Genomic DNA, 23,280 nt, shown 5'->3' with positions numbered 1-23,280 from the left:
GCGCTGAAATAACGACACGCAGTCAGTAAGTCGTTTGGAGACTAGTTTATTCAAACTTTGCGGCGCTGGCATTTAATCCCTAGCGCCTGCCCTCTCCGGGCGGAAATGACGTCAGAGGTGCATTACCAAAGTCTTCCCCCCGCGCGCTGGCTATTTGTGAGCTGGTTCACAGAAAGTGGGTTGCCACACTGTATTCTTTATCAACAATTTACTGGAAATTGGATTTATTTTATGTAATTTATGATTGACTGATTATAGTTTTAAAAGGAATTTTTGGGCAAGAGGTGGCGCTACTGCATAAATAAATGTGTTCAGTTTTCAAAAATGATCAGTTGCTAATAACATCCTAGTGAAAGTTCCTTTCTTTATTCTGTTTGTCTGAAAAATCTGGATTATAGGAAAACTTACACAGGCAGTATTTGAGGAAATTGTGCTTGAGCTTTTTGTTCTATTGCTGCCAGGGCCTTGTATTTTAATTTGTAATTGTAAATCACTTATACAGTAAGGTGGCACAAGAATATATTTTTGGGATTTTGGATTAAGTAAAAACATTCCTATTTTATTTTCTAATTATGACTTGGAATGGTTTATCTTTAGGAAAAGTCAGTGGCAAATTTCATAAGACAAATGTTGTCTTATGATTTTTGTAGTGAAATGACTTGTGTCAAGTGCATAATATTGGGCTTTTGGGTATCTTGTTTATTAAATCAGGTAAGCAATTTCTTATCACGAAGGACCTTTGGGAACGATCAAGATTTTTTAATCTGATATCTTTTCTAGTGATTTAGTTTTTAATTCAACCTACCAGTTGAATGAATTAGTTCTCTCAAGACCAATTAATCTACTGGTGCCTTTATAAGAAATAGGAAAATATTAAAAATATTTCTCATTTATAAATATTTTAATAGATTTTTAAAAATATTAATGAAAAGAGCAAGATTAGGTTGACAAATCACAAACGAGAAAATCTGCAGATGCTGGAAATCAGAGCAACACACACAAAATGCTGGAGGATCTCAGCAGACCAGGCAGTATCTATGAGTATGGCCCTGCTGAAAGGTTTCAGCCTGAAACATTGTACTTTTTTCCATAGATGCTGCCTGGCCTGTTGAGTTCCTCCATTTTGTGTGTGTTGCTAAGATGAGGTCATGCTGGAATTTGTTGGTGTAGGGGGGAAAAATGAATCACAATATTATTGAATGACAAGAATAGGGTTGGGGGTTTGTTCTTTTATTTCTTTGTTGTGCTTATTGAGATTAATTAAATATTGTTTTCAATAATCCTTAGGTTATCCTCTCCATGCGCCAGAAGCCTATTTTCCATACTTCAGGAAACACGGTGTTACCACAATCATAAGACTTAACAAGAAAATTTATGATGCTAAACGCTTCATGGATGCTGGGTTTGCACATCACGACCTGTTCTTTGTTGATGGAAGTACACCAAGTGATTCTATTGTGAAAAGATTTTTAACAATATGTGAGAATGAGGAAGGTGCTATTGCTGTACATTGTAAAGGTATAGCCAATGAAATAATGCTATTAATTTTCCAACAGCTATTATGATTTTTTTTTTCCTCACCAGTCTTCTACTTTGCAGATCCATTATGCCCTTAATCTTTCCAAAGACTTGTTGACGCTGCTCTTTCAGTACATATAAGGCATTCTGCACTGCTTTGTTCAATGTGCTTAAATGTGCCAGCTGCTTGGCTATTCATTTATGCCCATTTCGAATAATGAATGATTTGAATGTGGTGTGGTTTTGGCATTTAAGAATGTAAGAACATGTTAACCATGTAACAAGATAAACCTAACAACTAAAACATTGTGTGTAATTGATCTTACACAGGGTTGCTACACTAAGAGAAGGGTAAAATTACACTGGGATTCACCAGGATGTTGCCTTGATAAGGAATTGTTATGGGGAGAAATTGGATAGGCAGGTTTGGTTTCCGTGGAGCAAAGCCGGCTGAGTCAAAATCTGAATATAAGTACATAAGCTTGTAAGAGTTGTAGGGCAAGTGGTCAGAATTGATTCCTTATGATAGTAATATCAAATACAAAATACAGTTTAAAATGAAAGGAAGTTTTAAAGAGGATATGAAGGGAATTTTTATTTGCATAGAGCAGCTGATAATCTGGAACTTGCTGCAAGAAGAGGTGGTGGAGTCAAATGCAATCACAACTTTTAAGAGACATTTAGATGGTCATTTTTATATATACAAGGCATTGAAGAGTATAGATACAATGTAGATAAATGGGGTTAGTTTAAGTCGGCAAAAAAATGGCCTGGGGTTGGATATGGTGGGCCAGATGGCCTATTTTGTGCTATACAATTCAATGGGCACTAAAGCCTTAATTCAATTTGGTCTTAAACATTGGCAAAGATGCACAATTGTTTCATTTTACGTGATTAATTTTCCTTCTTACTAGTGTGAAATGAATATATAATACCTACTTAATCACAAATGTAGTGAAAATTGATTGAGTAGGATCATAGAATTACAAGTTAGTTTAAAAGCTACATAAAACTTGTTTTACTTGAAAATGATGCTTTCACAATGGAATCTTTCTAAACCTGCACTTTATCACACGGTAATTCCTTTTCCAGGTTTACCAATTCTTCTAGGCTAAAGGAAAAGAATCTCTTTAGTGATTGGGTGGGTGGGTAGTGGTTAGAAAGTTTTTTTTCCCAGTTTAGTGACAGTTAATGGAAAGAAACCAACATAGAACAGTTAAGAATCTTTCAAGTGCTTTTGCAAAAGTGAAAGGATTTGTAGGGTCATTATTGTAATTTGATTCTAACAGAATGGGAATTGAATAAAAGTTTGTCTACAGTAACATCAGCTTGATGGATTATTACATTTAGACCATAAGATATAGCAGAAGTAGGCCATTCAGCCCATCAAGTCTGCTCTGCCATTCAATCATGGGCTGAGCCAACTCTTCCAGTTATCCCCACTCCCCTGCTTTCACCCCATAGCTTTTGATGCCTTGGCTAATCAAGAACCTATCTATCTCTGCCTTAAATACACCCAATGACTTGGCCTCCACAGCTGCTCGTGGCAACAAATTCCACAGATTTACCACCCTCTGTCTAAAGTAATTTCTCTGTTCTAAAAGGACATCCTTTAATCCTGAAGTCTTACATAGATTTGTTTCAATCTAAATAATATGTAATATTTTCATAACTTTGTGTGAGTATGACAGTTGACACTGTGTACAGAGAGTATACAAGAAGTATTTCTGCTCCACCAAAGATACTTTTCTTGGATATATTTTCGTACAAACTATTCAGTCCTGACAACTAACAGAAATAGTTAGTCTCTTTAAGAATTCAAAACAGGCAAGTGTATTTGAGCTAGTTTGTGAAGCTTACCTCAGTACTATTGCTGCTCTGATTCACCTGATTTTTGAATCGTATAATCCGGACTGATGCTGAGGGAATGTTGTATAGTTTGAGTGGGTAGGTTTTTAAATTATACCTCTCCAAATATCACCCTTCGAAGAGCACTGAAATATATTAGAATGCAATGTAAAGAAGAGCATGAACAATTTCCCCATAACTAAGTCAACAATCATCCCACAACTCATATCAGAGTAGTTTGCAATAATTTAACAGATTTGCTGATAATCTGTGAAGATGCAGGCATTTATTTAGCATTCATTTTAGCATACTATACACAGCACTAAATAACACTGAATAATAAATACACTCTTCCATTCAAATAAAAATTTTAAATTTAAAAATATCATAACTTTTAAATGTATAATGGGTATTAAAATTGTGCCTTATTAACATGAGTAAAATGGATAAAATGCACCTTATTTTAATTAAGATAGAGAAGTACATTTTCTGTTCACTTGGAAGTAAATAGTGAATTGTACCAACAGCTGCTTTACTAAACCTCAAACTATTCTGGATCCAAGTAATTGGCTAAATTGCTCTCCAATCTTGATAAATCATACATTCATTGTCATGTATTTAAGAAATATTTAACAAATGTTACCAAAATTATCCTGTCAGTGTTTGTTGCTGTGTATGTGGCCAGGCCAACTTAATTCATAAGATAAATATTTCACAAAGGTGAAGTGACTCCAGATCATGATCATACTTAGTGTTTGTTTATTTATTGGAAGTTTGACGTTGATGTAATTATGTAAAAACCCTAACAAATTTTTCTTCATTTCAGCTGGTTTAGGAAGAACGGGCACACTGATAGCATGTTACATAATGAAACACTACAGATTCACTGCAGCAGAAGCCATAGGATGGATTCGAATTTGCCGACCAGGATCTATAATTGGTCCACAGCAGCACTTCTTGGAGGAGTAAGTGACAAGTTTATTTTAGAATATAAAATACTTTATATTGCACAGTAGAAGGTATTATTGTGCATTATGATAATGCAAGTAATCTTGCACCCAATGGAGTCAAAAGAAAACTACTGAAATTTGCTGCAAGTCTGCTAAAAATGAGTTATTTTAAAGGATGAATAATTGCAACTTCAGATACAAGTCACTTTTATGTTGATGAGTGTAATAATTTTCAGTTATACTGTACTTTGAAAGCCTTTATCTTAGATTATTTGGAAGTTGGAAAATATCTTCATAAGAATGAAATGAAATACAGTTGGCCCTCCTTATCCATGGGGGGGATTGCTTCCGGGACCCCCAACCCCGGCGGATACCAAAAAACACAGATGCTCAAGTCCCTTATTTAACCTGTCTCATTGCGGGTGGACTTTAGGACCCGGGGGAGCTCAGGACCTGCCGCCCATGGCTGCTGCTGAATCCACAGTGTTTCTGTTCCCTTGACGGAAAATGATCACGATTGAAAATAAAGTGGAAATAATAAAGCAATTGGAAAGAGGTGAAACACCATTGGTCATTGGAGAAGTGTTAGGCTACAGTCAGTGAACAATCAGAACAATTTTAAAGGATAAAGTGAGAATAATGGTGCATGTGAAAGGCCCTGCACCGATGAAAACTATAATTATTACTAAGCAATGCGGTGGTTTAATTATTGAAATACATATGTTTCCTAAGTGCTTTATATGCATAAAAAGGTAAAATATATACTATATACTAAGACAAACCTTTGACTAACTGATGCTAAATGATACCGGATGTACCTGTTCCGACTTGCATACAAATCCGACTTAAAGACAGACTTCAGGAACGGAACTCGTTCTACTCTGGGGGACTGCCAACTTCAAAATCATTTCTAGGTTACTTATAATACCTAATACAAAGTAAACGCTATGTAAATAGTTGTTATATTGTATTGTGTAGGGCGTAATGACAAGGGGAAAAAAAAAATCTGTATATGCTCAAACAACGAGTGCTAGAGACGGAACTTCTGGGTTTTCCCGATCCGTGGTTGGATGAATCCGCACATGCGGAACCCGCGGATAAGGAGAACCAGCTGTATTAACTCTTTAAAGCATGGTTTGTATGATATAGAAATAGTGACTTGTACTGTGCTGCTACCTTTGAATTTAATTGACTTTCTTGCATCCTTCACGTACATGAGGAATAAAAATCTTTACATTATGTCTCAGTCTAAATGTGCAATGTGCAATCATAGTAATTCATAATAATTTATGATAAATAGAACAATCAATGTAACATAGAAATACACTCAAATCAGCGTGAGATGGCCTGGTGGAAGAAGCTGTCCCTGAGCCTGTTGGTCCTGGCTTTTATGCTGCAGTACTTTTTCTTGAATGGTAGAAGCTAGAACAGATTGTGGTTGGGGTGGCTTAAAAACATGGAAACATAGAAAATATACAGCACAATACAGGCCCTTCGGCCCACAAAGTTGTGCCAAACATTTCCCTACCTTAGAAATTACTAGGCTTACCCATTGCCCTCTATTTTTCTAAGCTCCATGTACCTATCCAAAAGTCTCTTAAAAGACCCTATCATATCCGCCTCAACCACCGTTGCTGGCAGCCCATTCCACGCACTCACCACTCTCTGAGTAAAAAACTTACCCCTGACATCTCCTCTGTACCTACTCCCAGCACCTTAAACCTGTGTCCTCTTGTGGCAACCATTTCAGCCCTGGGAAAAAGCCTCTGACTATCCACATGATCAATGTCTCTCATCATCTTATACACCTCTGTCAGGTCACCTCTCATCCCTCTGACAATCCAAGGAGAAAAGGCCGAATTCACTCAACCTATTCTCATAAGGCACGCTCCCCAATCCAGGCAACATCCTTGTAAATCTCCTCTGCATCCATTCTATGCCTTCCACATCCTTCCTGTGGTGAGGCGACCAGAACTGAGCACAGTACTCTAAGTGTGGTCTGACCAGAGTCCTATATAGCTGCAACATTACCTCTTGGCTCCTAAATTCAATTCCATGATTGCTGAAGGCCAATACACCATACGCCTTTTAACCACTGACTTAACTTGCGCAGCTGCTTTGAGTGTCCTATGGACTCGGACCCCAAGATCCTTCTGATCCTCCACACTGCCAAGAGTCTTACCATTAATGCTATATTTTGCCATCATATTTGACCTACCAAAATGAACCACCTCACACTTATCTAGGTTGAAGTCCATCTGCCACTTCTCAGCCCAGTTTTGCTTCCTATCATGTCCCGCTGTAACCTTTGACAGCCCTCCGCACTATCCACAACAGCTACAACCTTTGTGTCAACAGCAAACTTACTAACCCATCCCTCCACTTCCTCATCCAGGTCATTTATAAAACTCACGAAGAGCGAGGGTCCCAGAACAGATCCCTGAGGCACAGCACTGGTGATCATTCTCCATGCAGAGTATGACCCGTCTACAACCACTCTTTGTCTTCTGTGGGCAAGCCAGTTCTGGATCCCCAAAGCAATGTCCTCCTTGGATCTCATGCCTCCTTACTTTCTCAATAAGCCTTTCATGGGGTACCTTATCAAATGCCTTGCTGAAATCCATATACACTATATCTACTGCTCTTCCTTCATCAGTGTGTTTAGTCACATCCTTGAAAAATTCATTCAGGCTCGTAAGGCACAACCTGCCCTTGACAAAGCCATACTGACTTTCTAATCATATTATGACTCTCCAAATGTTCATAAGTCCTGCCTGTCAGGATCTTCTTCATCAACTTACCAACCACTGAGGTAAGACTCACTGGTCTATAATTTCCTGGGTTATCTCTACTCCCTTGAATAAAGGAACAACATCTGCAACCCTCCAATCCTCTGGAACCTCTCCCATCCCTTTTGATGATGCAAACATCATCAACAGAGGCTCAGCAATCTCCTTCCTCTCCTCCCACAGCCTGGGGTACATCTCATCCGGTCCTGGCGACGTATCTGACTTGATGCTTTCCAAAAGCTCAAGCACATCCTCTTTCTTAATAACTGCATGCTCAAGTCTTTCAGTCTGCTGCAAGTCAGCACTACAATCACCAAGATCCTTTTCCATAGTGAATACTAGAGTAAAGTTTTCATTAAGTACCTCTGCTATTTCCTCCAGTTCCATACACACTTTCCCACTGTCACACTTGATAGGTTCTATTCTTTCACGTCTTATCCTCTTGCTCTTCACACATACTTGTAGAATGCCTTGGTGTTTTCTTTAACCCTGTACGCCAAGGCCTTCTCATGGCCCCTTCTGGCTCTCCTAATTTCCTTCTTAAGATCCTTCCTATTAGCCTTATGATCTTATACATCTCTAGCATTACCTAGCTCTCTGAACCTTTTGTAAGCTTTTCTTCTCTTCTTGACTAGATTTATTACAGTCTTTGTACACCACGGTTCCTGTACCCTACCATAACTTCCCTGTTTCATTGAAACATACCTATGCAGAACTCCACACAAATATCCCCTGAACATTTGCCACACTTCTTCTGTACTTTTCCCTGGGAACATCTATTGGGCGGTCTATAAAAAACACCCAGTAAAGTTATTGACCCCTTCCTGTTCCTAACCTCCACCCACAGAGACTCCATAGACAATCCCTCCATGGCGTTCACCTTTTTTGCAGTAGTAACACTATCTCTGATCAACAGTGCCACGCCCCCACCTCTGTTGCTTTCTGAAACATCTAAAGCCTGGCACTTGAAGTAATCATTCCTGTCCCTGAGCCATCCAAGTCTCTGTAATGGCCACCACATTATAGCTCCAAGTACTGATACATGCTCTAAGCTCATCCGCTTTGTTCACAACACTCCTTCCGTTATAATAGACACATCTCAAACCTTTGGTGTGAGCGCGTCCCTTCTCTATCACCTGCCTATCCTCCCTCTCGCACCATCCGTTTTGTACAGGTCACACCTGCCCCAAAAGAGGACCCAATGATCCAGAAATCTGAATCCCTGCCCCCTGCTCCAATCCCTCAGCCAGGCATTTATCCTCCACTGCATTCTCTAACAGCATTCTCCACAGTTCCCTAACTCTGTCTCTTAGGAGTTGCAGCTCGACACACCGGGTACGGATATGGGATGCTGGGAGACTCCAGGATCACCCACATCTGGCACAGAGCACAGAAAACTGGCCTCACACCCATACTTCCTCCTTTCCTCAAATAATACAGGTAGACCTACCTCGCCTCGTCCTGTTACTGCCTAAGCCCATTGAGCCAAAGCCCTATCACCGTGCTGCCTCTCACTCCACTGCCTGCTGGATATGGCAGTCTTTTTTAAACCTTTTGCGCTCTATTGCTGATGTCATAGTCTTGCCTCTCTTTTACCCCAAGTAGTAAAACTGCCTTTGCTCCAGAAGTCAGCCATTCACTCACAGCCTTCTTGCTCCAAATTGGGTCCCCAATGATCCTTCGGGCCCTTTTTTTCACACCTATCTGTATAAATGTTCTGAATCATGGGAAGTTCACAACTACAGATGCACTGGGCTGTCTGCACCACTGTCTGCAGAGTCCTGATTGAGAGAGGTACAGTTCTCATACCAGGCAGTATTGCAGCCAGTCAGGATGCTCTCAATTGTGCCCCTGTAGAAAGTTCTTAGAATTTGGGGGCCCATACCAAACTTATTCAACCATCTGAGGTGAAAGAGGCTCTGTTGTGACTTTTTCACCACAGAGCTGGTATGTACAGACCACATGGGGTCCCTGATGATGTGAATGATGAGGAACTTAAAAGCTGTTCACCCTCTCAACTCCAGATCCATTGATGTCATTAGGGGTTAGCCCATCTCCCGTTCCTCCTGTAATCCACAACCAGATCCTTTGTTTTTATGACACTGAGGAACAGATTTTTTTGACACCATTGTGTCAGAGAGATGACTTCTTCCCAGTAGGCCACTGTTATTGTTTAAGATTAGCACAATCAATGTATTGTCATCGGCAAATTTAATTAGCAGGTTAGAGCTGTGGGTGGCAGCACAGTCATGGGTATACAGGATGTAAAGGATGAGACTTGGTACACAGCCCTGAGGGGCTCCTGTGTTGAGAGTCACAGGGGTGGTGATCTGACAGGAAGCCCAGGATCCAGCTGCACAAGGCAGAGTCAAGGCTGAGGTCCTGTCGAGCCTGATGGAATCATGGCATTGAATGCTGAATTGTGGTCCAAGAAGAGCGTTCTCATATAAGCATCCTTCTTTTCCGGATGTTTAAGGATGTTATGTAGAGGCTATTGTGTCATCGGTCGGTAGGTGAATTGTAGTGTGTCCAGTTTGGGCATGCTGCAGATGTAGTCCTTGACCAGCCTCTCAGAGCATTTGCTTATTATTCAGGTGAGTGCGACAGCATGCCATTGTGAATCTTGACTCAATCTTGTCCTTGTTGTTTCGTAGCCTTGATAGCTTTGTGCAGATTGTAGCTACTTTTCCTGAGCTGCTGATTGCCAGCAGCATAAGCTCTGTGTTGCACGGTAAGTGCTGCTTGCATGGAACTATTGATCTGGGTTTCTGTTTAGGGAAGACCCTGACCGACTTCTGGGGGACAACATTGTTGACGCACTTTTGGATGAAGCTTATGACTCCATCCATGAACTTGGAGACATCCTCATCATGGAGGACATTCCAGTTGCCATCATTGAAGCAGTTCTTCACCATGGAGACTGATTCATTGGACCAACAATGGATGGTTTTAACTATGGCCGCCTCTTGTTTCAGCTTCTTCCTGTTATGTCAGCAAAAGCAGGATCGAAGAGTGATCTAATTTTCCAAAAGCTAGGCGAAGGAGAGCTTTGTAAGCATTGTGGAAGGGAGTGCAGCAGTGGTCAAGTGTGTTATCTCCATGAGTGCCTACCTGATGTGCTGACAAAACTTTGGAGAGACTTTCATCAGCGATGCTCTGTTAAAGTCACCAGTGATGATGAAGGCAGCCTCTGGGTGTGCAGTTTTCAGCGTGTTGATGATCTCGTACAGTCCTTTGAGAGCAAGGTCAGTATCAGACTGCGGTGGAATGTTCACCACTGTGATGATAACAGCCATGAACTCCCTTGGTCTGTACAGCAGCACCATGTATTCCAGGTCTGGGGAACAAAAGGATTTGACGGGATGCACATTGTGGGGGCCGCACCAAGCATTGTTGGCCATGAAGCATACCTCTCCTCCTTTACTCTTCCCAGAGATGTTTTTTGAACTGTCCGCCTGGAACAGGGGGAACCCAGAGAGTTCGATCGTGTGGTCTGTTATCTCCTCTGTCAGCCAGGTCTCTACGAAGCACAAAAGGTTACATTCCTTTGTTTCCTGTTGGTAGGAGATGCTGGCTCTCAGTTCGCACAGCTTGTTGTCCAGAGACTGAACGTTAGCCAGAAGTTTGCTAAGGAGCAACAGCTGATTAGCACACTATCTCAGCCTCATCAGGATGCTGGCCCTTCTCCCTCGCTTCTGGCACTCCTTCCAAGGTAGTAGTGGTGTAAGAGATGAGTCTCCTATGGATCGCACAAGCAGGGGTTCCCAGTGTAGGAAAAGTGGCACGTAGTGGGTAAATGCTGTCTTTCCGATGTTCAGAAGGGTCTGTCTATCGCACCTGATGTGACTATCAGCTACTTGAACAGAAAATGCTAAGAAAATTGTAGAAATTAGTAGCATACTGTAGATTTGGAACGGAGCTCCCAACACAGTGCCTTCATGAGACTGGAGGAGAAGCAGAGAAGCAGAAGCATTGGTTCAGCCAGTGTATGATGCCAGCATCTTTTGTGCAAACTTGTTCAGCAGCCCGAAAACATTTGAAGCATCTGACTATAGATATGGAAGCTTTTTTATTTTGTAAGTGTTCAGGGGTTAAAATTTGGTGGTACCAAGTACTTTTCCCCCCAATGCAAATGATTAAATGCTGGATGTGTTTTTCAGTGGGGAAAGTGAACTATCATAGCTGAAATGATCATTTTTGTTTTCTAGGAAATCTTAACTTAAAAATCTGGTTAGTCATTCAGTTTCTCTTGATGTCCAGCCTATAACAGATATTCCCTTATCTTAAAATGGACCTTCCTAATTTAGAACATAGAACATAGAATAGCACAGCACATTACAGGCCCTTCGGCCCACAATGTTGTGCCTACCCTCAAACCCTGCCTCCCATATAACCCCCCCACCTTAAATTCCTCCATATACTTGTCTAGTAGTCTCTTAAATTTCACTAGTGTATCTGCCTCCACCACTGACTTGGGCAGTGCATTCCACGCACCAACCACTCTCTGAGTGAAAAACCTTCCTCTAATATCCCCCTTGAACTTCCCTCCCCTTACCTTAAAGCCATGTCCTCTTGTACTGAGCAGTGGTGCCCTGGGGAAGAGGCACTGGCTGTCCACTGTCTATTCCTCTTAATATCTTGTACGCCTCTATCATGTGTCCTCTCATTCTCCTCCTCTCCAAAGAGTAAAGCCCTAGCTCCCTTAATCTCTGATCATAATCCATACTCTCTAAACCAGGTAGCATCCTGGTAAATCTCCTCTGTACCCTTTCCAATGCTTCCACATCCTTCCTATAGTGAGGTGACCAGAACTGGACACAGTACTCCCAAGTGTGGCCTAACTAGAGTTTTATACAGCTGCATCATTACATCGGGTCTCTTAAACTCTATCCCTTGACTTATGAAAGATAACACCCCATAAGCTTTCTTAACTACCCTATCTACCTGTGAGGCAACTTTCAGGGATCTGTGGACATGTACCCCCAGATCCCTCTGCTCCTCCACACTACCAAGTATCCTGCCATTTACTTTGTACTCTGCCTTGGAGTTTGTCCTTTCAAAGTGTACCACCTCACACTTCTCTGGGTTGAACTCCATCTGCCACTTCGAACTCCATCTGCCACTTCTCAGCCCATTTTTGCATCCTATCAATGTCTCTCTGCAATCTTCGACAATCCTCTACACTATCTACAACACCACCAACCTTTGTGTCGTCTGCAAACTTGCCAACCCACCCTTCCACCCCCACATCCAGGTCGTTAATAAAAATCACAAAAAGTAGAGGTCCCAGAACAGATCCTTGTGGGACACCACTAGTCACAACCCTCCAATCTGAATGTACTTCCTCCACCACGACCCTCTGCCTTCTGCAGGCAACCCAATTCTGAATCCACCTGGCCAAACTTCCCTGGATCCCATGCCTTCTGACTTTCTGAATAAGCCTACCTTGTGGAACCTTGTCAAATGCCTTACTAAACTCCATGTAGATCACATCCACTGCACTACCCTCATCTATATGCCTGGTCATCTCCTCAAAGAACTCTGTCAGGCTTGTTAGACACGATCTGCCCTTCACAAAACCATGCTGACTGTCCCTGATCAAACCATGATTCTCTAAATGTCCATAGATCCCATCTCTAAGAATCTTTTCCAACAGCTTTCCCACCACACCTACACTTGTGAGAAGTGTAAGTAAAATAAATTCTATCACAATGGAAAAAATGTCTGGTGTGAGAGATAAAGTTCTAATCAAACAGAAAAAGGAAATACTGGAAAGACTCAGCAAGTGTAGTGTCTTTGGGGAAGTGACACAAAGTTAAAGTTTCACATCTGGGAGTTGGTTCATTTAGTTTTAAAGCTTTAAAATATTTAAAATGATTATGATTTAATTTTTTGACACTCCTGGCAGCTAGTAGGCTGAAAAACTATGGCTTATCTGGCTGACAAAATAATTGTGTGTAATAGCTTTTGTAACAGCCTGGTTAAGATTTTTACTGCTGTGCTGCAGGTATTTCATTTTAGCAGTTCTGTAAGAGCAGTCTTTTATGCTTTTAGCGTGTTTGGGTTTGAGCTAAAAATGAGGGGCTGTGTTGTTCAACTTAGGAGTGTTGTATCAGTCAATCAGGTTGGTGGAATTGGGAGACGGTTCTTGAGAACCTTAACCAAAGTGATCTGAAGGTCGTTAGTTCGAACCTCAGCCGAGGCAGTGTGTGTGTCCTTAAGCAAGGCACTTAACCACACACTGCTCCTGCACGCTTATAGCCCAGTGGCAGTGGTTGGTGCAGTATGGACAAGACAAGAACGCTGGATGGGTCGAGGTCTTTTTGGCAGGAGCTGGGCTAAGACAGGGAAAAAGATGGCTGAGGATGTTGTCCCTGTTGCACAAGGTAATTTGTACAGATGAATGGCTTCAAGGAGGAAGGACCAATACTCTTGTCGGGAAGCCTGTTTGCTTGAGGTGGATTTTGAGTGACATTCAGAAGGTGGTGTGAACTTCCATGCAGACTGGATCCAGTGTGTGAGTTAAAGACAACTTTAAGATGAGCTCCAAATTGTGTGCACATTTGGACTGGGTTAACTGTAATGGGCCCTCTTTATTTTTTTTCCTTTTTCCAACTAACTGTTTGATAAAGCGGACATTTGTAAATATCTTTATAACTGTGTGCAGTCTGTTATTTCTTGCCAACCATTAATTGCATGGGGGCAATACTTACACAGTATTTGCACAGATCGGGGTTCGGGTGGTCAAGACATCCCAATCTCCCAGTTTTGATGGGACCAAGATGTACGGAGTTTGAGAAAGGTGGTTTTCTCACTACAGGCAGTCCCTGGGTTACGAACGAATTCCATTCCTGAGTCCATCTTTAAACCGGATTTGTACATAAGTCAGAACAAGTACATCCGGTATTATTTAGCGTCAGTTAGTCAAACGTTTGTCTTAGTATATAATATATATTTTACCTTTCTATGCATATAAAACACTTAAGAAACATATGTATTCCAATAATTAAACCTCTGCGTTGCTTAGTAATAATTGTAGCTTTCATTGGGGCAGGGCCTTTCACATGCTCCGTTATTCTCACTTTATCCTTTATCTTTTAAAATTGTTCCGATCGTTGACTGACTGTAGCCTAATGCTTTTCCAATGACCAATGGCGTTTCACCTCTTTCCAAACGCTTTATTATTTCCACTTTATTTTCAATCGCGATTGCTTCCCGTCAATGGAACAGAAGCACTGCGGGCAGCGGGTCCTGACCTGCGCTGGCTTCTGAGGTCTGCTGGGTCCTAAGGACCACTGCACTGAGACAGGCTAAATGGGACAAGTGGGGGCTGTGATGGGTTTGGGTATTTGATCATCCACAATATTCTGTGTAGGAATTTAAACTGGAGGTGGCAGTGTTTTTTTTTTACGAGGTCGAGTTGTGAGCTCGACATCAACCTGGCACAGATGGTACGGGAGTCACTGGATCGACATCAACCTGGCACAGGAGCGATCTGTCACTAAATCGAAGCGATCTGTCACTAAATCGAACTTGGGAACCTTCGTTCTCCAGCCCCGTGCTGATCTCACTGCGCTACCAGCCGACCGGAACAGAGGGGGCGGGGTCAGGGTGAATCTTACTAAGAAAAATTTAAACTAATTACAAGGTTAAACACAATGTCAATGGCAACGACTTAAAATGACGAACGGCGTCGCAATCTGACTTAAAATGGCGGACGGCATTCTTCCTCGGTTCGTAAGTATGAATTGTCTGTAAGTCAGATGTTCGTAACTCGGGGACTACCTGTACTGAGTCCAGTGGCTGTTAGTCAGGGGCTAACAAGCCACGTCTCTAGAGATGTCTGGTTTTAAAAAAAAGATTTCACTTCCAATTTTTTTTAAAAGTGTTTCTGCTGCAATGGGCCTTGATTGGAGTGGCTTCCACAAGGGAGCTTGGGACAGGAGACACTCAGCTGAGAGGAGGTTGTATGGTTGGAAAAGCAGGGAGATTCTGAGAAGATTTGGGCCAGTTTTTTTTATTTGACTATTTAGTCTCAGTTTCACCAACCCTCCGATATTTGATATCCACTGTGAATTTTGTCCGTATGCATTGTTATAAATCATGGTTCCTAATACTAAGTGGAAATATTGGAAATCCTAGCCTTGAGGACCAGTCCCTAGTCCTAAATTACCTTGGTTGTCATTTGTTGCTTCGATCTTAAAACTAGTGAATCTGTTTTTTCATCATGAAATTTAAATTTACATGACCTTTTCTGAATCTCTAGTAAGACGACTAGGTCACAGATAAGTGATGCAGCAGTATTTCATAAAATAAGCTCAGTGATCTTGTCTACAGCTGTATGGTATAATGAGTTTAATTCAGTGATCCTGACCTTCGTATAAATGTAGTTAGAGTTGCAGAGCAATAAAGCACAGATACAGGCCCCTCAGTCCTACAAGTGGCAGATGGAATACAGTGTCGGTAAGTATATGGTCATGCACTTTGGTAGAAGAAATGAAAGGGTTTATTATTTTCTAAATGGAGAAATGGCAAAAAACTGAGGTACAAAGGGACTTGGGAGTCCTTGTGCAAGATTCCTGACAGGTTAATTTGCTGGTTGAGTCTGTGGTGAGGAAGGCAAATGCAATGTTAGCATTTGTTTCAAGAGGACTAGAATGTGAAAGCAAAGATGTAATGTTGAGAATTTATAAAGCACTGGTGAGGCCTCACTTGGAGTATTGTGTGTAGTTTTGTGCTCCTTATTTTAGAAAGGGTGTGCTCATTTCCTCATTTCTGTCCTATTTTTCTGCAGTTTGACCTCTCTCATGCCTATCAATTATGCCTTGATACTTTTTGACTATTGCTTGCAGCAGTCAGTTAACCTACTGGGTTATCATTAGGAGGTGATTCCTGGCTGAAACCTTAAGTATTGCTAGAGAAGATATAGAGACATCAGACTGTGAAGGGTCTGAGGTTAAGATTGAATCCAGTTTCTGGAGCTGTGAGGTAACAGTTTTGATGCTGGTCTATCATGTACCCTTCATGATGAGTAAAAATGCCATTTACCTTTTCACCCCTTGGCACTTGGGAATACTATTCTAAATTACTATTTAAAGATTGCGACACAAAGGCAAGGATTCCTTTCCACTTGATGTGATTAATTGAGCAAAAAGGCTCTCATTATAACATGGGAGCATATTCTGGCTGGCTGCCGGTGACTAGTGGTGTTACACTGGGGTCTGTGTTGGGATTGATTCTTAAGTTGAATGTAAACCTCTTTTTATTGTTTTTTTTTTTGTTTTGTCACATTGTAGAAGAAACTCAAATAAAAAATCAATAAGAAAAAGTTGAATGTCAGTGATTTGGATGATGGAATTAATAGCTTTGTTGCAAAGTTTACAGAAGATGTGAAGATAGGTGGAAGGACCAGTAGTTTTGAATAAGTAGAGAGGGTAAGGGCTTACATTAGGAGAATGGGCGAAGAAAAGGCAGATGGAATATAGTGTTGTGAAGTGTGTGGTCATGCACTTTGGTAGAAAAAATGAAAGGGTTGACAGTTTTTTTTTGTATCTTCTAGCCATTTAGAAAATAGAGGTACAAAGGGACTGGGAGTCCTTATGCAGGACTCCTGACAGGTTAATTTGCAGGTTGAGTATGGTGAGGAAGGCAAATGCGATGTTAGCATTAATTTCAAGAGGATTAAGATATGAAAGTAAAGATGTAATATTGAGACTTTATAAAGCATTGGTGAGGCCTCACTTGGAGTACTGTGAGCAGTTTTGGGCCTCTTCTCTTAGAAAGGACCTGCTGAAACTGGAGAAGGTTCAAAGGAGATTCACGAAAATGATTCCAGGATTGAATGGCTTGTCATATGAAGAGTGATGAATCTGGGCCTGTATTCACTAGAATTCAGAAGAATGAGGGGTGACCTCATTGACACCTACCGAATGGTGAGAGGCCTTGATAGAGTGGATGTGGCGAGGATGTTTCCTATGGTCAGAGAGTCTAAGACCAGAGGACACAACCTCAGAATAGAAGGGCGTCCTTTAAGAACGGAGACGAGGAGGAATTTCTTTAGCCAGAGGGTGGTGAATCTGTGGAATTCTTTGCCACAGACAATTGTGGAAGCCAAGTCTTATGTATACTTAAGACAGAGGTTGATAGATTCTTGAGCTGAGGAGAGAAATGGATCAGATGTGATGGGTCAAATGGCCTTATTCTAGTTGTATATCTTATGATCGTATGATACTGTGGCACTTTGGGGTGGGGGGGGAGTGTGGTTGAGAGCTTGCCCCTGCATTTCTAATGATCAGCACTGTTTATTGTTTTTGTGCTAAACTGCTTTTGTGGGATTATGGTGGGAAGCTCCAGTTCATTTATTGTTACATTTTAGGTTGGGTTATATAGTTCTTCGCTTGTGTATTTGTGGTCACCCTAACTGTAACTGGGGTGTGTGATGGTCACCTCCCCTGTCTGTGTGAGACTGGTTGGGTTCACTCTCTGGGTCATGGTGTCCAGTCTGCTTTGTGTTTATCACGATAAAACAGTTGTTGAGTTAACGAGCTTCCTCGTCTGACATTATGGACCAAAAGATTGCCACAATACTACAGTGGAGAAGACCATCTTAAAGGGTTTTCTTACAATGTGAATTGACTGCAGCTTTCAACTCTTATTTGTCCAGTGCATTCAGGCTTTGATATTTGTTTAACGTGCCTCCCTACCCACTTGTGAAGTCTCATACTTCTTTTCATTTTGTCTTCATAATGTGCCTCCTTCTGCACTGCAGCTAAAGGTGTTCAGATTTTGAAACCAGTCCAACATCCTTTCAGTACAAATTATTGCTGCAGTTATTGTACAACCGACAAAGCCCCATGTATGTCTTTTGTATAGTCTGCTTTATAACAGAACTGAAATTAAAAGGGAATGATGCTAGATGTGTTGCAAATGGGTGGGAACTTTGCCATGAGTTGAAGGATGGAAATATAAATCGTAACTTGTCAGCTGAGAAATTATTATAGTTTTATGTGATAGCCATCATTGATCGATGTCTGTATACTTTACAGTTAGTCCTTTTGAGTTGATGGGGCTTTAAACATTTAACTAGATTGGTACTACCAATTATTTTTTAAGTCTCAAAAAAATATGTAAATGTTGGCCTAGCTCTGACACAAGCAAAACAAGCCAATTGCTTATTTCCTTCATGGTCATAAATCTGTTCTCCCCTTTTCCTCAACAATATTTCTTGTGCATCTGACCTTTGTTTTATCTAAAAATAAGTATGAGTATGGACACTAAAGAAAGCAAATGTGTATGTGGGTGTGGGGGTGCAAGGGAGGAGTGAGAAAATAGTTGAAGAAATAAGAGAGAACAAGGTAATAACGAAGATAACCACCTGTATATAAAAGCTTTTTGAAGGAAAGGAACAGAGGTATAGTGGAAATTGAGCCATTTGGTGAAATCATAATTGATCTATGATCTAATTCTATACCTCTGCCATGTTGTCTTTATCTTTTTGATTAATTTCAAATGTGCTAAATGTGAAATTTTGATTTGATTCTTGTACCTTTTTTTAAAACATTTTTATTTGGCATGGAATTACTTCAGAAAATTTTAGTAATATAATTAAATGGTATAAAGAGTTAACCTACCAGAGTGTCTTGAGTTACCAGAAATAAAAGTGCTCCACATAGATGCAATTAAGAGTAAGGTTAAATAGATAATATTATATTGCATAAAAAGTCTTGCTGTTTTACCATCTTTTGGCATGTGTTATTATGTGAAATAGGTATCCTGTAAGCTGTTTTCTCGTACTTTAGACCAGTGATTGAAAGCAAAATAAAACCTCTTTACAGATAAAATTAAAGCATTTAAAGGGTGATGCCATTATAATTAGAGTAGAGCTGAAAATAAAATAAAACTAAAATCATTCAACTAACCTATTTAAAAAGAGAAATATCACATGTTGAAACCAATGAAAATCCATTCAATACATAAAAGGTTGAAAAGTAACTTATTTCCAAGTTCTCTTTCAACAGACTCTATCAGTTTGGCAGATAACCACCATTGTGGAAAAAATGCAACAGGGATCTGAGAAATGCAGTTCCAGATTAAGAAGAGCACAGCATTCTGAAGTTTGAGGCTTACTGCAAGCCTGCTGACTGCAGTTTCCACAGGCACATTATGTAATCATCCAAGTCTCCTACATGCTGCAAAGTGTTTAATTAAAGCATTAAAAATAAAGATTGAATAGTAAATCAAGCTTTAAAATATTAATTCTGCTGTAATGCTGTTGATGTCCTGAATGAATACTAGTAGGGTCAAAATTTCATGAAGCTCATTTTCACATTGGTATGTATTAGTTGATATTGATTATTGCTTACAAATGATGAGCCTGTATAGAATTTGAGTTTATAATTAGTACAATATTACAAGATTCCATTGCACCTTGTTAATGGATTTTAATAGAAAGGTGGGCAGACTTGTGGATATTGCTTTTTGAAATGAGCCTATTACACTGTGGAGTCCTTTCTATGCAGGTTCCACTCAACCTGCTCAGAAATGTGTGAAATATGGGTCTTGCCTTAGCTGCAACAAAGCTCAAACAATTTTGCAAAATTACTTGGGAACCAGTATCTGTTGCTTACTGATATTATACCTTTAGTCTTTCAGTCTTCCATTCTTGTGCAAAATATGAGTTGCATTCTGAAGAAAATCCAATCTCTTGTTAGGGGACATCATTAGTTTCTCATCATTGATATGTGTTGCTACTTTATTTCATGATTTTCAAGCATAGTGCGGAAGGAAACTTTTCTTCCTGTCTGATCCATGCAAGCTCCCAGCAGTTAAAAAAAAATTATGTACATTTTTACATTTCTATTTTACTACGTAGCCCTGCTGTTTATTCTCTCTCAGGGTCACCTAACTTTTTTTTTATAGTCATGTGTTACAACAGAAAGGATTCAACATAATGTATTTTTTCGTTGTAAGCTGTAATTTTTGTGGATTGCGATTGAAAGAATATTATTTGCATAAGGGTTAGTGTGAAAGTTGGTAACTCCTATTTAAAAGGCTTATTGGCTGATCATATGTTCTTAACAAAGGTGCTAAAGGAATATAGTGATGAGAGCCTCAATTGTTTGGTAATTGAAACCTTTAAAATTATCTCAGTATAGTATTTTAGAATAAGGTATGATATCTTGGTGATTGTATTGAGTAACTTCACTAATTTTGTTTGTCTCCTGGTTCATGGTGACTTACTGAGATCAGATTAGAGTATTGTTTGGAATCTTACTGAGTTCTTGTTTGGTGGTGGGTAGTGAGGGGAAACATGATCATTTGAATCTACTGCAAGTCAGTATCCCTATCCATTACATGTAAGTTGACTATTAGTAACCATAGGGATTAACCACCAAAAAACTTACTTATGATTTAAGAACACATCTCAGTGTTTTGTGGAATCTATTTTTTAAGCAGGCAAGCTATTTGGGGATTTTTGAGTGAACACTAGAAATTATTCCATTATATTTTGAGTAAAGAATGATGCTGGTTTGTGGTTATAACAATATTTAGCTGTCAGGCCTCTTGCTGATTCAAAATGAGTATAAATTGGTTTCTCAATTGTCCTGTCAAGTGTAATTTCCATTTTCAGTATGTTGATTACGTTGCTGCATGTCATGCTAAAGCTAGATGTATAAGGGGCCATATTAACAAACTGGATTTTGAGATAGTCTGACTGCATTTAATTCATACTGAAACCTTCAACAACTACCAATTATCATTTTCCCTCAATGTGCATACACACATCTCAGCTATGTTTCACACCAGAAATTATAATTTTAAACTTGTTTGAAATATTATTTAGAAATATTGATTAATCCCCATTTGGGCTTAACACTGATTCTTTGTTCAGTGTACAAGCAAGATGTGAAAATCTGGATAAGGTCCATTTGGGAATGGTGTATTTCACTAGGAAATACAATCTAAAATACAAAATATTTCCGTAATCAGCAGGCACAAAGCATCACACCCTGATGCCTTCCATATCCAGCTGATGCCTTCCAGGCTGTGGATGTTGTATATTGGATTTTCAAAGGCCTTTGATAAGGTGCCACATAAGAGGCTGCTTAATGAGATGAGGGCCCATGGAATTACAGGAAGGATATTGGAATGGGTGGAGCATTGGCTGATAGGCCGAAAGGAAAGAGTGGGAATACAGGGATCCTATTCTGGTTGGTTGCCGGTTACTAGTGGTATTCCGCAGGGGTCGGAGTTGGGACCACTTCTTTTTACACTGTATATTGATGATTTAGACTATGGCTTTGTGGCTAAGTTTGCGGATGACACCAAGATAGGTGGAGGAGCAGGAAGTGTTGAGGAAACGGAAAGGTTGCAAAGAGACTTGGTCAGTTTAGGAGAGTGGGCAAAGAAATGGCAGATGAGATACAATGTTGAGAAATGTACGGTTGTACATTTTGGAAGAAGAAATAATCAGGCAGATTATTATTTGGATGGGGAGAAAATTCAAAAATTGGAAGTGCAAAAGGACTTGGGGGTCCTAGTGCAGGATACCCTAAAGGTTAACCACCAGGTTGGATTGGCGGTAAGGAAAGCAAATGCTATGTTGGCATTCATTTCAAGAGGAATAGTGTAAGAGTAAGGAGGTGTTGATGAGGCTCTATGGGGCACTGGTGAGACCCCATTTGGAATACTGTGTGCAGTTTTGGGCCCCCTATCTTAGAAAGGATGTGCTGATATTGGAGAGAGTTCAGAGAAGATTCACTAGGATGATTCCTGGAATGCAGAGACTAACATATGAGGAGCGTTTGTCAGCTCTTGGATTGTCTTCTTTAGAGTTTGGAAGAATGAGAGGGGATCTCATAGAAACATTTCAAATATTGAAAGGGTTGGACAGAGTAGATGTGGAAAGGCTATTTCCCTTGGTGGGTGAGTCCAGGACAAGAGGTCACAGTCTTAGAATTTGAGGGTACCCATTTAAAACAGAGATGAGGAGAAATTTTTTTTAGCCAGAGGGTCGTGGATTTATGGAATTCGTTGCCACATACAGCTGTGGAGGCCCAATCATTGAGGGTGCTTAAGGAGGAGATTGATAGATATCTAATTAGTCAGGGTATCAAAGAGATATGGGGAGAAAGCTGGAAATTGGAACTAGATGGGAGAATAGTTTAGCTCATGGTGGAGTGGCGGAGCAGACTCGATGGGCTGAATGGCCTACTTCTGCTCCTTTGTCTTGTGATATCATTGTAGGGGATTTCAACCAGGCAGGCTTGAAATCTCTAAACAACTACCACCAACATATCACACACTTAACCACTGTTATGCTGCCATCAAGAAGACAGACTATGCTATCTCACACCCACACTTTGGAAAGTCCAGTCACCTGGCTGTACTTCTACACCATGCTTACCAAGAAGTTATGGTCAAGGGAGGCGAGGAGTGCATACAGGATTGTTTTGAGTCTGTGAAGGGGACAATATTCAAGGGTTCATCTTTAATTCTGAATGAATACACCACAGTTGTCACCAATTTCATCAACACCTGTGTAGATGAATGTGTGAGTACCTTTGAGAATATACTGGACATAGACAAACCAAAAGGCATCAATGTACCAGGAGATTTGTAATCTACTGCAGCCTAGATCTATGGCATTCATGAACAATGATCCAGAACTACAAGAAATCCGGGTACAACCTATGGAAGACTATTTTAAGAGCAAAAAAAAAACAATTCTAATTGAGATTAGAGACGGTATTGGATGCACATCAGCTCTGGCAGGGTTTGCAGGCCATTACTTTCTACTAAATGAAACCTAACAACATGAATGATTATGATGCTTCACTCTCAGATGAACTCAACGCCTTTTATGCACACTTTTGATGGGAGAATAAAACTACCAACGTGTGAATGCCTGTGGCACCTGGTGACTCTGATTTGTCTCAGAGGCTGATGGCAGAGCAGTTTTCATGAGGAAGAACCCTTGCAACACGTCAGACCCTGATGGTGTATGTGGTAGGACTCTTCTAAAAACTTGTGCCAATCAACTGGTGGGAGTGTTCAAAGACACTTTCAATCTCTCACTGCTGCAGTTGGAAGTTCCCACCTGCTTCAAAAGGGCGACAATCATATCAGTGCCCAAGAAGAGCAGGGTGAGCTGCCTCAATGATTATTGCCCCGTA

General features: G+C 40.5%; 1 protein-coding gene across 1 annotated transcript in view; it reads left to right on the top strand.

Annotated features, from left to right (window-relative positions):
• cdc14ab (cell division cycle 14Ab) overlaps positions 1-23,280 on the top strand; it is a 113,441-nt gene that overhangs the window by 56,230 nt on the left and 33,931 nt on the right. The window contains exons 9-10 of the mRNA XM_073063391.1: positions 1,288-1,518; positions 4,193-4,331. Of these exons, the coding sequence (XP_072919492.1) occupies positions 1,288-1,518; positions 4,193-4,331 (370 nt within the window). The remainder of the gene's footprint in view (positions 1-1,287; positions 1,519-4,192; positions 4,332-23,280) is intronic.

This window comes from Hemitrygon akajei, chromosome 12 (assembly GCF_048418815.1).
Source record: "Hemitrygon akajei chromosome 12, sHemAka1.3, whole genome shotgun sequence".
Taxonomy (NCBI): domain Eukaryota; kingdom Metazoa; phylum Chordata; class Chondrichthyes; order Myliobatiformes; family Dasyatidae; genus Hemitrygon; species Hemitrygon akajei.
Note: the sequence above shows the minus strand (reverse complement) of the source record. Positions and strands in the feature narration are given on the sequence as shown.